At 29.6% G+C, this 17,564-nt stretch overlaps 1 protein-coding gene across 1 annotated transcript in view; it reads left to right on the top strand.

The window, feature by feature from the left end:
• Gycbeta100B (guanylate cyclase soluble subunit beta-1-like) overlaps window positions 1-17,564 on the top strand; it is a 332,225-nt gene that overhangs the window by 141,241 nt on the left and 173,420 nt on the right. Inside the window, exons 7-9 of the mRNA XM_065508967.1 lie at window positions 1,184-1,295; window positions 2,090-2,249; window positions 10,119-10,201. Coding sequence (XP_065365039.1) covers window positions 1,184-1,295; window positions 2,090-2,249; window positions 10,119-10,201 — 355 coding nt within the window. The remainder of the gene's footprint in view (window positions 1-1,183; window positions 1,296-2,089; window positions 2,250-10,118; window positions 10,202-17,564) is intronic.

Raw genomic sequence — 17,564 nt, 5'->3', positions numbered from 1 at the left:
AAATTTAGAGGCCAAAAACAGAGCACGGAAATTGAAGTCAAGTTTTATAAAAAAATATTCTTGCTGCATAATGGATGACGAAACGTATGTTCTGGCAGATTTTTCGCAACTTCCAGGTCAAAAATTTTATGTTGCTGATGCTCGAGGGAATGTTGAAGAAAAGTTTAGAACCCAAAAGCAGACAAAATTTCCCAGAAAGTTCTTGGTATGGCAAGCAATATGCAGTTGCGGCAAAAGAAGCCACTCATTTGTTACAACGGGCTCTATAAATACCGAAATTTACATCAAGGAATGTTTACAAAAAAGGCTGCTTCCATTCATAAGACTTCATAATGTGTCCACTTATTTTTGGCCTGACTTGGCATCCTGTCACTATGGCAAACAAGCCCTTGAGTGGTACAAGAACAATAATGTGGTATTTGTACCAAGAGAGGCAAATCCTCCAAACTGCCCGGAGCTAAGGCCAGTGGAGAGATATTGGGCTCTTGTTAAAAGAGAATTGAAGAGTACAAAAAAGGTGTCCAAAAGTGTGGTAGATTTTAAACGGAGATGGACTACATGTTCGAGCAAAGTGACAGAAAGCACTATAAAAACGTTAATGGAAGGGTTTCCGAAAAAGGTTCAAAATTTCATCACTAGTGATTAAAACTATAAAAATAATTTTTTTTGTAAATTGTAATAATAATTTCAATCAAATAAAAAAAAAATTAAAGCTGTAAGTTTAGTGGTTTCTTTTTTATAAACATATATGTATGTTAAGAATTTTTCGATCTCACTCCTTACCGAATTTGATTAACTCAAGTAGTATGCGAAAAAAACAGTTTTTGGCTCTCCTGAAAAGATGTGTTTTTTAAGATAGAGGGTTTTGAATATAAGTCCTATATATAATGTTTTATTCTACGACAATAAAATAGTGACTATCCCCCATATTCATAAAAAATGTCTAAATTTATCACAGGTTTATAAACCAAATTTTGTATGAAAATTTTCTTTTTTAAATTTCAATATATTTTATGGGTATTTGTGTTTACCCGATATGATAAAAATCGGAAGATCTAAGGCTAATTTGTTTATGATGTCTTATATAATCTACCTTTTCGATCTATAATTTGATGAGTTATAAGCAAAAATATTAATACCTCTTTTATATTATACTATTTTCTGTTCTGTTTTGTCATTACAGCGCCTTTGATATCACCGGCAACATTTTGTAAAATCTTTCCATTTCATCTCATGTTCGATCGTCAAATGAAAATTGTACAAGCTGGCAAATCAGTGTCAAGAGTTATACCACGGTATGTATTACTATTGTAAAAAAAATAATCAAAGTGCAAAAATATAAATACATAAGCACTTAATGTGTTAATTTTCAAATGGTATTGAATGCTTAATGCCATTTCTAGCCTTAGACAAAAATAGAAATTGAAAATGACATTTGAACAATACACGAGTACATACGTATGTATGTACATTAGACCTGCCCTTAGCAAATATATTTAATTCTTTAGTAGCTTAAACTAACTGATGCATTGTAAGTTGTTGCATAAACAAATTGTGTAAACAATTATTTTCAGGTAAATCTTTGTTTTTTCTTAACAATTGGTGTGATCAAATGGGTAATTTTTCCTTCGAAAGTTTACCCAATTTTACAAGTTTCATTCGATTTCCGGTCCGTGTTCTAGTTATCCGATTGTCATTTTGCACCAGTTAGTTTTAGCTAATAAAGAAAAAAAATCTATTTTTGAGTAACAGATCTAATGTACATATGTATAAACACAAGAAACAGGCACATACATACATATATGCTGTAAACCAAGTATGCAAGTCTAAGTGCAATGTATTTCAGTTTCTAACATACACAATCATGATGTTGGTTACTTAAGGATATTAAAAAATCCTTCGTCACTCATACTACATAAAGGCATATTTTTTTTTGCAGGCCTGGGTGTATGTATGCATGTCAGTATGTGGCACTAATGTTTGTTGAAGTTTATTCAAATGCCTCTATATCGATACTAAATGGCCATGTTGATTTTAAGTTGTTTTTAATATGATTCTTTACTTTTTTTCTCTTTTCAATTTTTGCTAGAGTGGCCGATGAAAATTGTTCTTTATTAGAAGTACTTGAAGCCATACGTCCTCATTTACAGTTGACATTCGAGAATGTTTTAGCCCACATCAATACAATCTATGTACTGCAGACACGTCAAGGTGCCATGGGCAAACATGAACGTTATCTTAGACTAAAGGTATGTATTATTTTATATACATTCAATTATAAAGTTATACTTGTAAATTTATATGTACAAAGTTATGAATAAGTTTGAAGTTTGTTAACAAATTTTCAAGTTTATTTTGGTCTTAAAAATAAAATAATACGGGGGATACTCATAAAAAAATTTAAATTTAAACAATGCACGATGGGGCAGTTATATAAATGAAAAATGCGTTTTACAAAACAAATGATATGTCATTGGAAAGAGGACACTTTTCTACATAGAGTTTGCTCAGAACATTTTTTTTCAAAGCTTTGGTTTAAGAGTAGCAGCAGTCCAAACGTAAGAAAAAACAAGTAAGAAAGTATGATCGGTCAAGCCCGACCATATAATACCCTACACTAAGTAAAAGAGCAAAACCATTTTCTTTTAAAATTTCAATAATTTATATTATTGAGTGATTTTCGGAAGTGGTCCTTATATGGGAGCTATGACTAATTATGGACCGATCGTAACAAAATTTGGTGACATGAATTTTGTGTATATAAAACTTATTTGGAGCGGAACTTGTGGAGATACATATATAAATTAAAGATTTATGACCGATAAAGTCCAATTTCGGGAGGACATTTGTATGGGGGCTAGGTGAAATAATGTACCGATTTCAGCCAGTTTCAATAGGCTTGGTCCTTGGGCCGATCAAATAATATGTACCAAATTTCATCGAAATATCTTCAAAATTGCGACCTGTACTCTGCGCACAATGTTTACATGGACAGCCAGCCGACCAGATGGACGGACGGACGGACATCGTTTATCGGTATACTTTAAGGTGGGTGTTAGACTAATATTTTTGGGCGTTACAAACATCTGCATAAACGCATTATACCCTCCCCACTATGGTGGTGTAGGGTATAAATACCCCATTTAATATCTATTAAAAATGGAATATAATTCATTATTAAATAAAATAGTTTTTTGTATTAATAATATTGATATATGTTGTGGTCTTTTTTTAAAGAAATTATTTTTTTTTACATGAAAAAGTTCTTTGGAAGTAAAAAAGTAGCATAAATGCGCAAAAATGCCCATAACTACTTTATGTGGATTAAAGAAGGAAATGTATAGAATTATATTCTATTTTAATATTTTGCGGATTTTTGCGGTTTTCGATTTTATTAAATTTTTAAAATTATAAAATTATATTCCAAAAGTCCTAAAAAAAATATAAACGTGCTTCCACAGGAGGCATCGGAATTTTTAGTACCATCCTGCGATTATGTTAAGAAGAATACATTATGTATTATTTTCATTCTTAAATCTGTTCTTATGTTAACCAATAACTAATATTGGCTGATTTAAAAAAGTCTGTTAAAAAAACATAGGAATAAATATTGGAGATTTGCATTTAAGTATAAATAAAATTATGCGCCTAAAGATAAGTTATTAACAGTGAATGTTGAAAAATAAAAAGGAACGACATTTAACAGTATGTTGAAAAATATTAAAGAACGACTTAAATGAAAAATCACTGGTAACAGTTACTGAATATAGCAAATAACTGGCTATCGGTCATAAATGTTTAATTTATATATGTATCTCCACAAATTCCGCTCCAAATAAGTTTTATATATATATAAAACTTATATACATTGTATATATACAAAATTCATGTCACCAAATTTTGTTACGATCGGTCCATAATTAGTCATAGCTCCCATATAGACCCGCTTCCGAAAATCACTTTAACGTGCATAAATCACTTAAAAATTTTGGTACACACTAGGGTATTCAATTAATCGGGTTACTGGTTTAATCGGTTAATCGAGCAAATAATTAATCGGGGTTTAGAATAAATCTGTTAATAATCGGTTAATTTTAAATTATTCGATTAACCGAGTAATTTATATTTAAATTACAAATTGAAAATAAAACCATGAATTTTGTGTTATTTAAGTATTTTTTAAATATAAACAAAACATAACAATTCAGTAAAAAAATAAATAATTTTCCTGAGTTTTAATAAAACTCGACTTGGAAAAAACTCTCTCGTTGATTGCAGATGTTGGAGAAATCGAAAATAAGGCATGATAACGAATATCCAATATCTCAGTAATTTTTTTTTAGTTTTTTCTAATCATATAAAATCCTCCTTTATACACGCAGAGAAAAAATATAATTGGGCATGGTTACTGTAACCATATACATATATAGTGTTACAAGATTTTTAACAAAATTATAGTCACAGTAACCATTTACATGATTGTGGTAACCATAATATGGTTAATTTACGATTCACATGATTGTATCAACCATATATATGGTTACAGTAAACAAATATATGTTTGTGGCAACCATATTTATGATGAATAATTTTATCATAATATGTTGTTCTCAGATTATGATAAGCCTTAAGCCGAGGGCACCATAATATGATAAGTCCTTCATCATATAAATGGTTGTCACAAACATATATATGTTTACTGTAACCATATATATGGTTGAGACAATCATGTGAATCGTAGGTTAACCATATTATGGTTACCACAATCATGTAAATGGTTACTGTGACTATAATATAGTTAAAAAACTTGTAACAATATTGAAATGGTTACAGTAACCATGCCCAACTATATTTTTTCTCTGCGTGTACCATTGAAAACCTTTTTGATTTTTTTTAGATTTTGAATACTTTTAATAATTTCTACAAGTTCTGATAAACTACTCGTTTCAGTAATGCCTCCAGTTGCGTCAATTATCATGATTTTATCCAACAAATATGTACATATAAATTAAATATGACAGTTGTTATTGGATGTTCGAAAAAATATGTAATTTTACATTTGACATTTGTAAAAATAAATACAAAAAAATTAGTTAAAGTGCAAAAAAAAGGAATTTCGGTTAATCGGTTAATCGACACAAATTAATCGGTTTATTTGTTATTTGAAAATCGGCACTTTTCAATTATTCGAACAGTTAACCGACCAAAATTAATCGGTTAACCGATTAACGGTTAATCGATTGAACACCCTGGTACACACACAAAATTCAACATAGTTAACTTTAATATAGACATAAATCACACGACCAAATTTCATGGTGATCGGTCCATAATTGGTCATAGCACCCATATAAGGCCCACTTCCGAAAATCACTCAAAAATATAAATTATTGATATTTTAAAAGAAAAATATTTTTACTCATTTACTTGGTGTAGGGTATTATACGGTCGGGCTTGACCGACCATACTTTCTTACTTGTTTTTACACCATAGACATTATATTTTTCAAAAAACAATAGCTAAATTATTTTCATGGCATTCAATACAGAATCGGCATTCGCTATTTTGATAAATGATTGAAAAATGTAGAATTCATGTTCTGCATTACAAAATTAGTACGAAAAAAGAATTGCAGGAAGAAATTATTCCTAAAACTATTTTGAAAATTAGTTATTTGAAAAAATTAATTGTATAAAAAATAACAAAAATGCAAATAAAACAGTATAAAAAATGTATTTGTTATGAAATTCACACCATAGCTGAGGGCTGGTTTACTGAATATTTTACCATCAAAAAGTAATTTGCGTGAAAATCAAAGATAGAGGGTTTTGAATATAGGCCCTCGATATTTATGTCCTATTTTTTTATTTTATAATACAAGCGAGTACTTTTAGTGGAAATTTTATATGTATTTTGTTTTTGTTACAATAACAAAAAACACATTAAAAATTTGATTTTCTTTATTGACTATGTTGTAGCCGGCATTGAGCTTAACAACTTTGCTGAACATCACTTTGCGATATTTGTACATTTCTAATTGTTTTTTACGTTCTAATTGTTGTTTGGTTGAAGCCATGGAGATCTAACGAGAGAAGATTAATATTTCAACTCTGTTTTAAATTAAAAACACTAATCTTATTACATATTCAGCTTTGCTGCACATATTAAGTTTATTTAATTTTTCATAAAATGTCCTAATCACATTAAATTGTACTCGTTGTAGTATCTCCCAATACTCCTAATAATAAATCCAATTTTACCAAAGCTGTAGATTATATTTGATTTCTTTTAAACATGTCAAAAGGCAAATTTTCATTATTTTTTCTTTCATTAAACATTTCACAAAACCATCTTATGGCAACTATCTGGAAAATGTTTCATTTTTTTCCAACTGTTGGACTTTCATTCATAATTCTTTACATTTGTTCACTATTACGACTTTAAACAACCTTAACCACAAACATATTAAACTACAAGCAGCAATGATAAAGGAAAACAAAATAGTTCTAAGTATTTCTTCTAGAGAGGCAGACCTGATACTGGAAGGAAAAAATATTTCAATTACCCTCAAACCACAAACATCACCAAGAAAAAAATCTGTCTTATCAAAAAAAAATTCGTAACAATACGCTTTTAAAGAATCTTTTTCCATTTTTTTGTTTTGTTCTTTTTAAAGCAAAATATTGCAAAATATTACTGTACGTACGACTGCGGGTATTGTTCTTGGGTACTCGTATTTGTATACTTGTACTTGTGTTTAAAGTATTCTTTTGCAAATCACAATGATGTGTTTCTGACATTGATGTCTACCACAAATTTCTGGTTATATTTTACAGTCAAATAATAATCTTAAACAGGCAATATGAGGCATGAAATAAAGGGGGGTGTCTAAAATGTGTATGTGCCACTTGATATTAACAACAATGGAAGTCAGTTTTAGTAAGAGAGGAAACAGTGAGGAGCAAAAATTTTTGAAATTATATATCAATGTGAAGGTCTTTTCCATTATGAACTTGAACTCAAATGATTTCGAAAGTTATATTTTCAAAAATATTGCCCGACTCTATGTTAATTGGACAGTAGAAGCCCACAATTATACAAACCCTCAAAAATACTTTGACGTCTCAAGATTTTTAAAATGCATTTATGTTAAGCCACTACGCAGTTATCATGTCTACCCTGAAACCGATTATTACATGAAACTTGCTACCTAGTATATTACTAGGACGTTTACACAGCTTCTCAGTGGGAATAAGGCGGTTAAGGAGGAAGAATAAAAAATAACAGAAAAATGGATATGGTTGTGGGAATTAGGAAGAAAAGTTATAAATGTGTAGAGTGAAGAAAACTTAATTGGAGAAAAAAAAATAAAAATTTATATACTTATAAAAATCGCTAAACTAACAACCATAATTCAAACATGAAATTAAACATTTACTTACAAAACATAATAAAACAAAATGAACAAAACTTACAAATTATCCTCACATACATATATATTAGTGTGTCCCAAAAAAAGTTTTTTTTCTTATTTTCATGGGTGCTCAAGCATAATTTGAAAGCTTATAGGGTAGAGTATTTTTGAGATTTTTTTCCGATTTTTCGGAAGTGGTTTAGAGGTCGCTCAAATCGAGATTTTGCCAAAAATCGGGATTTTCGGCACGGAAATTTGATACCATACGAACTGAAGCCGAGAGACCTTGAAGACGATTTTGCATGTCCGAAATGATGCTTAAACGCTCTAAAAGAAAATAATTTTTCACCGAATCATCATGAAAAATGTTTCCATTACGATAACCCAAAGAATCCTAAGAGTCCAGCCGAATCTACACCAAAGCCATATATATAATGCGCTAAGGTAATTATCTGTATTTGGTAGGAGGAAGGGTCTTATCTATTATGCTGAAATCTGATCAGACTATCACAGGGAACCTGTACCGAATAATGACAACGCTCGGCCACATGTTGCAATACCTGTTAAATATTTTTTAGAATGAAGTTGTAGGGAAATTTTTCCTCACCCGCTTTTTTTACTTTTTCTTTCCATCGATGCAGACTCTCTCTCTGGGATACGCTTCACTTTGGAACAGAGTATCCGATGGGCTTGATTCATTCTTGGCCTCGAAAGATGAGCAGTTTTTTTGGCTAGGAATCCAAATGTTGCCAAAATGATGGGAAAAGGTCATAGCTAACATTGGCCAATCCTTAAAGTAAATTTGTATTGAACAAATGTGTTAATAAAAATATCAGCTAAAATTATTTTTCTTTATTTTTGCAAAAAATTTGAATTTTTTTCATTCACTTCGATATATAATATGAATATCTAATATTTTCTACTGCGATGACAACTGCTGGCATTTAACTGCTAAATTAAAATTTTGCAATTCGATCCCGCAAACATCCTTAAATGATACTCAACTAAGAGATTACCTACAGTAGATTTCAATTCTACAAATCGTTTTTAAAATATTCAGCTAAATTATACGTTTTTGATTGGAATTAAAGCAAAACAATTTTCCGAAAACTGACTGTACGCTTTTAAAATTTTTATCAGATTTGTGTTCAGGACCTTAGCTATAATACTGATACAAACTTCCTAAAGGTTCCTAAAGATAACCTCGTTCCTGCTGGCATTGACTTTGGCGACAGCGGTCAAAATAGGACACTGAAACATTAATGTTTGTTTAAGTATGTTATTTTGTGGAGTAGAGGAGTTTTCTAAGAAGTGCTTAAAAGGAACACAGGAACCCCCACAGTATGACGATCAAGGTCTCTTAAAGTATCAAGGCCACCTAAAGTATCAAGGCCCTCCAAAGTTAATTGCATGTTCAAACTAACCATCGGCAATGTTTTTTCGAGCAGGAAATCACACGAACAATCATATAGAAGGAAGCTCTTGACCTGTTTTTGGTGGACCAAAAATAGAATGCGGAGATTGATTCAATTTATCCAGAATAAGATAATATGATTGAAATGAGGCGAAATTTTTCAAACAAGAAGGAAATCAACTACCTAGAGAGAGGTATGATAATCTCTGCTATGGTTTCGTGTCAAAGTTCCTTCACGTCGATCGATGGAAGGACAAGGGAGCTCCGGATTGGGATGATATGTTTCAAGCCGATATTATGTCCTGTGAAAAAATTGCTAGTTTATCGGTGAGAGTGAGACTCAATCAAATTCTGCATTAATGAGTCAATTCTGTGATCGCTTGTGTTGTGTTGTTTTGTTAGTATTACGTATGGAATTTCTCGAACTACTTATCGAGACTAACCAAACCCCATTTGTTTTTTTTCTAGTCATATATATTTTGGCTATTAGTTTTACACTTATTTTCCAATTGGTATTCCAGATATAACTGTGAGAAAAAATTAATATTCTTCGGAAAAATAAAGCTTTAGCAAAAGTATACATGAGGCCATAAAATCCGAACAGCAGCTAAAACTATCAAAACCAAAATGGGGTTTTGTTCACCCACCACCATGTCAAATAGTAGAAAAACAATTAAAATAATTTTACATTTTAATATTATTTTGAAAAAGATTTATATTATCCAAAAAAAAATTTCACAAAAACAGTCATAAGAATTCTAGATTCCGCTTCAAATATGTCAACAAATAATATTGGTGAAACAACCTAATGTGCAAACTAACATCTAACGAATACAGCTCTCATACAGTTTTAAAAAATTGTATACTCAAAAATTATCAAAATTTATGCTATTCATTGTCAATGTTAAATAGTATCTATAAAGGGGGAAAAATTAATAAAATTTAATGCAACATTATGTTTTATTATAACCATAAAGTAATTTGGAGAGAATTCTTCAAAAAAAGAAACGTATGATAAGAACTGAGTTTAAATTTTATACTTCCAAAAAATATTTCAATTTTTATAAATTGTTATTTATTTTGCTTTCATTCATAGTTTCATACGAATCATTTTATGTGTGTTACCAAGAAACAGTTGAATTTTTACGCAACATTGCATTTTGTTGTAAAATAATTGAATAAAACAATAGCAAAAAAACCAACTTTTATTTCTTCTACCCACTTGATGTATGACTATTTGGATAAATGATGAATTTATTTTGTTTATTCTTTTTTCATTTCATTTTCAAGGGTCAAATGATGTATATACCAGAATCGGATCGTATACTGTTTCAATGTTACCCAAGCGTTATGAATTTAGATGATTTGGCCAAGTAAGTATTAAAAAAAAAGAAATTTTTCTTCTGCTCTTCTAGTTTAAACAACATAAAGTTTTTATTAAATTTATTATGATAAAAAAATAGATTCAATAAAAAAAGTTTAAAAGTAAATAATCACAAAAATATTTAATCCCTATTATATTTATAATCTCCATAATTGAATTATTATGCTTTGGTGCTTTTGTTTAAGAAATATAATAAAACATGTCAGAAAATATAGTCGGGTAAGCCCGACCATATGATACCCTACAACGAGTATATGATTACAAACAGTTTTCTTTTGATATGAAACTTATTTGTATTGAATATTATTTGAATACAAAAATTTGTAAGATATTTATGCACAATATGGGAGCTATGACTAATTATGGACCGATTGTGACAAAATTTGGTGGGATAATTTTCATATACAGACAAAACAATGGAAACTTTTCCAAATATTCCATATGTAGCCCAAAATTTAAAATTTTTTTTTAAAATAAAATTTTTTTTTAGTATTTTACATGTACAGTTTTATTTATATAAATTAACTGAAAAACAAACAACATAATTAATTATATTCTGAAAAAAGGGAACAAAATTAAAAATATTCACTATTTCGCTACTGACAAAACAATGGAAACTTTTAAACTTCTGCAAGAAAGAAGTGTTAAACGAAAATAATATTGAAAAGAACGATGTAAAAAGCATCCTGTTTACAGTTATTTTATTTTATTTTTAAGTTCTGGTAATTTTTTACAATTTCTTTTTCTAAGTTTTGCGCATAATTGCATTTTTTCAAATTGCTAAAGTTAAGATTTGTGAAGACTTAAAAAATAAAATAATTAACGATTTTAAAGCTGGTTTAAAACAAAAAATTATCTGTGACAAATATTCAATAAATAAATCAGCAATCTGTAAGAACTCAACATTTAGGTGGAAGACCTCGTAAGACTACTCCTAGACAAGATAATTTAATAGCGAGAGAGTTCAAGAAATTCCCAAAAATAACTCCTCGAGAGGTTGTTAATAGCCTAAAATTAGAAATAAGTACCCGAACAGTTAGTCGCAGGGCAAATGGGGCTGGTCTTGGTTGCTATCGTCCTATGAAAAAACCACTCATTTCTAAAAAGAACCTTTCTGCTCGTCTACAATTTGCCAGGAATCATTTAAACTGGTCGATACAGAAATGGAATACTGTCCTCTTTTCCGACGAATCCAAATACAATTTAAGAGGCAGTGATGGGAGAATATTTGTAAGACGACCAAAGGGAAAAAGATTAGATCCAAAGTACACAAATAAGACTGTAAAGTTTAGCGGTGGCTTTATTATGGTATGGGGATGTTTTTCAGGACAATGTATGGGCCCAATTCATATTATTAAAGATACCATGGCAGGTATAGGATACAGAACCATATTAAACGATGTTTTTTGGAGTTTGAAGATTCCAACACGACAACGACCCGAAACACACCTCTAGGGTTGTAACCGAGTGGCTACAATCCAACGAGGTACATGTTATCTGGTATCGCCAGATCTCAATCCCATAGAAAATCTATGGGAAATTGTAGATCGTAAAATAAGGACCCAAAATTACACCAGGAAGGAAGATTTACCGGAGGCGGTTATAAGGGAATGGCAAAATATTTCAAAGGAGACCATTGACTCTTTTGTTGTTTCAATGCATCGTCGATGTGCAGCAGTTATAAAAAATAAGGGATACCCAACAAAATATTGAGTTATTGCAAAGTTTAGACCATATTTGTTAAAATAATACCTAAGTTTCCATTGTCTTGTCAATGCCGCAATAAAGAAATCTTTTAATTTTGTTTTGTCATTTTTAGAATTTAATTAATTATGTCCTTTGTTTTTTTTTAAATTAAGTTAATAAAAGTATACAAATAAAATACTACAAAAATTTTAAAATTTTTTAAAAAATTATTTCAGATTTTAGGCCACTAATGAAATATTTGGAAAAGTTTCCATTGAATTTTATTTGGATTTCGAGAATGGTGTTTGTATGGGAGCTATGGAAACTCTGAACCGATCGGTACTAAATTTGGTAGTACGAGTTCAGCTTATATAAAACTTATTTGTGCTAAATTTTGTTTGGATATTTATGAGAGCTTAACTATTTTAAGATATGGCAGTTGTATGGGCGTTAGGAGAAATAATGGACCGATTCTAACAAAAATTGCGACCCACAGTTTGATACCCTTCCCAATATGGTGGTGTAGGGTACAAATATGGAATTAATTTTAAAAATTTCAGACATAAGTTTGTAACCTTTTTATACCCTACACCACCATAGTGTGGATGATATTATTGGTTTATACTGATGTTTATAATGCCCAAAAATATTAGTCTAACACTTACCTACACTTACGATCTACTCAGAATCACTTTCGATTTAATGATATCAACCCGACAGTTGTCTGTCCGTTTGGCTGACTGGTTGTCCATGTAAAATTGTGCGCAAAATACAGTTCGCAAGGACGAAGCCTATTAAAGCTGGTAGGCCCCATAAAAATGTCCACAAGAAATAAGACTTTTGTCGGCCAAAAATTCTTGATTTATATAAATATAAGGCACTCATGTGAAAATTTTTATACGAGCATAAAACTTTTCAAACCACCAAAAATTCATCCAAATCGAATTATTCGAAAAACCGGGTTTTACCGAAATTTTTTTTTTTATAAAAGTATGGTTTTCAAATTAATCGACAAAATGTATATTTTGTCTAGAATTATTCGAAAAAATCGAATTTATACAAAATTTAGAATCTCAGTTTAGTTTAACAATAAAATATGTTACAAACGGAATGAAAAAATCATACTCGATCATCTTTTTTTATGAAGGGTATTCTTAAATCAAAACTGACTAACTAAAAGAGAAAACTTATTTGTATATTTAATTACATACTGATCAGTTTTACCTTAACTAAATTTGTAGCTGCAACATTAAAGGAAATATTTAAAATTCCAACTAAATTTAAACAAGTAAGAGTGCTATATTCGGCTATGCCGAATCTTATATACCCTTCACCTTTGTTGTGGATGCATTATTATTTTTTATAATTAGTACATATATACATATGTATGTACATTGCCCACTTTCAGCGTACAGCATCCTAAATTTATCAAGAACACAAAAAACAACAACAACGCCAAACGAAACAAAACACCAAAAGAAAAAACAAAAACAAAATACGCAAGGCAATGAAACCAACACACATCCAAACATACGTTTAATTGTATAAAAAACAACCACAACGCCAAAAGAAACAAAACACAAAAAAAACAAAAAAATGCAAAGCATGCACACCCAAACATACGATTTGTTGTTTTTTTGTCAAAAAAACCAACACACAACCAAACTAAACTTTAGTTGTATAAAAAACAACAACAACGCCAAAAGAAACAAAACACAAAAAAAACCAAATACACAAAGCTTGCACATCCATGCATACGTTTTGTTGTTTTTTTGTCAAAGCATGCAATACATTGTGTTTTTTGATGAAATTTTCAGAGGTTGTCTCGGATTTTTGCTCATATCTCCGTTATTTATGGACGGATTTTGCTGATTTTAAATAGCAAAATTCTCGAAAGTATGTCTGACAGAATTGTTGAAGATTTGGATCCCGGAGATATCTGGGGCCTTCAGAAAATTGATTTCAACAGACAGACAGACAGACAGACGGACAGACAGACAGACAGACGGACATGGCTTAATCGACTCCGCTATCTATAAGGATCCAGAATATATATACTTTATAGGGTCGGAAATGAAAAATGTAGAAATTACAAACGGAATGACAAACTTATATATACCCTTCTCACGAAGCTGAAGGGTATAAAAATAGAAAAAAGTAAAATGTGATTAAAGTCCTTTAACTAAATCACTGAATAATAAATATAACGTCTAAAAGCTCTCGGGGATAATTGTCAATATATTTAACCCCAATGAAAACAATGATAAAGATAATTCTGCTGTCTCGTGCTACACTTATATAATTCCTCCATATTGTCGGTTTTTGTCTTTGTTAATGAATTAAAAAAGAAAATGTTTGTTTTTCATTAACCACAACTTGCCAGTCAGTCAGTCCATTGTTATACATTTATACATATAAACTACATAATGTTGTGTGTTTCCTTTATCATTTTTGTGTGGTGAATATAATTTAACTTGAACTTGAGTAAATCTGTCACTGGATTTCCTGACAGTTATTAACTCAAACAGAGTGTAATAATGAGCGGTACAGTGCGGTGTGTGATGAGTTTTGTTAGTTGTGCATATAGTGAAAAGTATCGTGTTTAAAAAAAAAAAGAATTTATAATGATGATGATGAAAAAAAAGAAGAAAAATTGTATATTAATACAAAATATCATTCTTGTCATCCACAACTTTTTATCGTTTTCTACAAAAAAAAAATAAATAAAAAGTTTTTGTTTTTTTTTTGCCTCTTTTATTTATCACCAACTGGGAGCAATGTGCGTAAAGCTTTAATACAAAGATAATGACAAATGACCAGAGATAAAAATACATGCTATAGTAGAATAAAATTTAGAAATGTGGAAAAAATATATAAATGACATATTAACAAAGAATTTATATTCGTTGCTGTGAATAAGGACGTAAATGTAATTTATCTAACGAAATGATAGCTAAATTAACTTTATCTTTTGTAAAATGGAATGTACTACATGTTGTCACAGTAACCCCCATTAACACGGAGTCTGGTTAAGCCTTAACTAATAGTTATACTGTCGGTTAAAATTATTTTTGTATGATAACTGTCAGTATAACTATTAGTTAAAACATAACCAGACTTCGTGTTAATGGGGGTAAATATTATTTATTTAACTCTCCAGTTTAAAAATAGAAGAAACAAGAAATTTTCTGAAGATGGTTTTAGTTTATTCCTAAAGCCGATTAGTTTCTTTTAGTTTATGAGATATTCACATTTGAAAATTTAATTTTCAACATTTTTACCCACCAAACTCCAGTTTTTTTATAACACCGGATCCAAATATTTACCGATTTTCTCCATTTTTCCTTTATTGGACTAACACATTCGCTGTGTCAAATCAAAAAAGAATTGTAAAAAGGCGATTTTTCGCTAGCTTTTTTTTTGAAAAAATCTCTTTTTTCATTTTAAGTTATCTTAAAAATATTTAAGAAGATGTATAAGGAAAATATGAATTTTAAAAAGCTTAATTTACAGTAAATATTCTAAATGAAAAAAAATTGATACCTAAGAGACCATTTTCATCCAGAAAACGCCTATCTTTCATGTAAAATTCTAATTTAGGGCAAAAATTCTCAAATTGTCTTTTGAGGTAGCCCAATATGGTCTTAATTATTTTGTAAAGGGTTCCGATAATCCCTGCCCTGGTATGGATATTATAGTCAAAAAACTAAAAAATTCCATTTTTGTGATTTTTCAAAACTCTTTTGAGAATTGCGGGATTCCTGATAATAAATTTGTTTTTACATTTGCTTGTATTTTGTTGTTGCTAGACTTACAAAAGAATCAAGTAATCCGTACTTGAATCAAGCCAGATAGAGATCAATAGTACGGTAAGTACGGTTTTACTTGAACCGAGTACAAAATACTTGAATCAAGTATGAATCTTCCAAGTACGAAAAAGTTGATTTTAGCGCAATTTTATATCCTTGATTCAAGCTCAAACTCGTACTTAATTTAATCTTAAAATTGATTGAATAAAGTATGTTTACACTTACATTGAGCCAAAATGCGCTTGATTTAAGATTGAAGTCGTACTTGATTTAAGTACAAAAATCTTAAAAAAAAATTAATTTAAAAACGTTTTTTTATTTTTGTATTTATACATGTTTATTTAAATATTATACAACGAAAACTTTTTTTTTAATATTTTAATTCAATATATCAAAAATATCAATTATTTTTAATAAATAATTATAATAAAACAATAATAGTCATTAATTATTATAGTAATTTATTTTTTTAGCTATTTCTATTCTTTTAGTAACGCTTCTATGTTAATTTTAGTCGAATGTTCGAAAAGTCGAATTTTTAAAAATCGAAAAAGGCCGAAAATGTAACCTTTTGTTTCAACTATAGAACAGTCTTTTACGGATTTAGGTATTATAACTATCTCTGCAACTTTACACGAGTTCGGGAAAATCCATGTTTGGAAAATACGCAATATTTTTATATAATATAAGCATTAAAATCTTTACATTTAGGCGAACTTATATATACGAGTAAATACCTCCATTCATCATGAGCGGTGGTGGAGTTAAATTTGTAGATCTGAATATAATCTGGTCTAAATATATTTTTATGAAATATCATTATCAATTTAAATTAAACGGTTTGTAACTGCTGGTTTAAATCATTTTTATCAATAAAATACATAAAAAAATTGTTTTACTCAAGCAGCAATTAAGGCCCTAATTTTGTAAATCACTTCACAAAGTGATATTTATATGGAAAGCAAAAACAAAATTTGAAAAATTTTAAAAATTTGTTTTTGTTTTATATACAAATTCTTAACAGAACAAACGCACCAAAATTCAAGCGTTGATTTGCCTTTCATAATTTCTAAATTTTGTATATAAAACAAAAACAAATATTTAAAATTTTTGAAATTTTGTTTTTGCTTTCCATATAAATATCACTTTGGTGACGTGATTTACAAAATTAGGGCCTAAGTCATTTTTCTAACACACATTTGAATACAGATAAATGGAAAGTCTAGCAAACAAAACCACATGACACTGAACATAAAATTCACAATTTTTGAAAAAAAAGACAAACTACATATAAAACTATCAACACAATAAACCTTGGAGATCAGTTTGCTAAAAACGCATTAGTTTCTTAAAATGTTGAATGCAAAATAGAACGTATTAAAATTGTATCACAATTACTTTACGAATTGGGAATTGGGTTTTTTGTGTTAATTCTCTTTATTGGATTTTATGGTGAAATACACTTAAAAATATTATGCCAAGAGTTAAGTATCAATAATTCCATAAAATATCGCCCAAAAATTGCTCATAGCTCCTCAGAATTTACTGCCACAAGCATACAGTGATATTGAGACTTTATTCTGGTATATATGGAATATGGACAAATCTGTACTTCGATCACAAAGCTTAAATATGAAGATGTTGCTACAGTCAAATGGATGACGTTAAATAAGACTCACAAAGTAATTTTGATTAAAAATGCATAAATAGGGAAAATGTCTCCCAACTTTGTAAAAGATTTGTTTCAACAATTTCAAAATTTAATATTTTGTAACACTAACTAACAGCTACTTCATATTAGAACCAAATTATGTCATTCGTAAATGCATTTTTAATCTTTCTGGTTTATCTAAACCG

The sequence above is a fragment of the Calliphora vicina genome, chromosome 1, assembly GCF_958450345.1.
Source record: "Calliphora vicina chromosome 1, idCalVici1.1, whole genome shotgun sequence".
In the NCBI taxonomy this organism is placed as follows: domain Eukaryota; kingdom Metazoa; phylum Arthropoda; class Insecta; order Diptera; family Calliphoridae; genus Calliphora; species Calliphora vicina.
The sequence above is the reverse complement of the archived record's forward strand: the minus strand, read 5'-3'. Positions and strand labels throughout refer to the sequence as shown.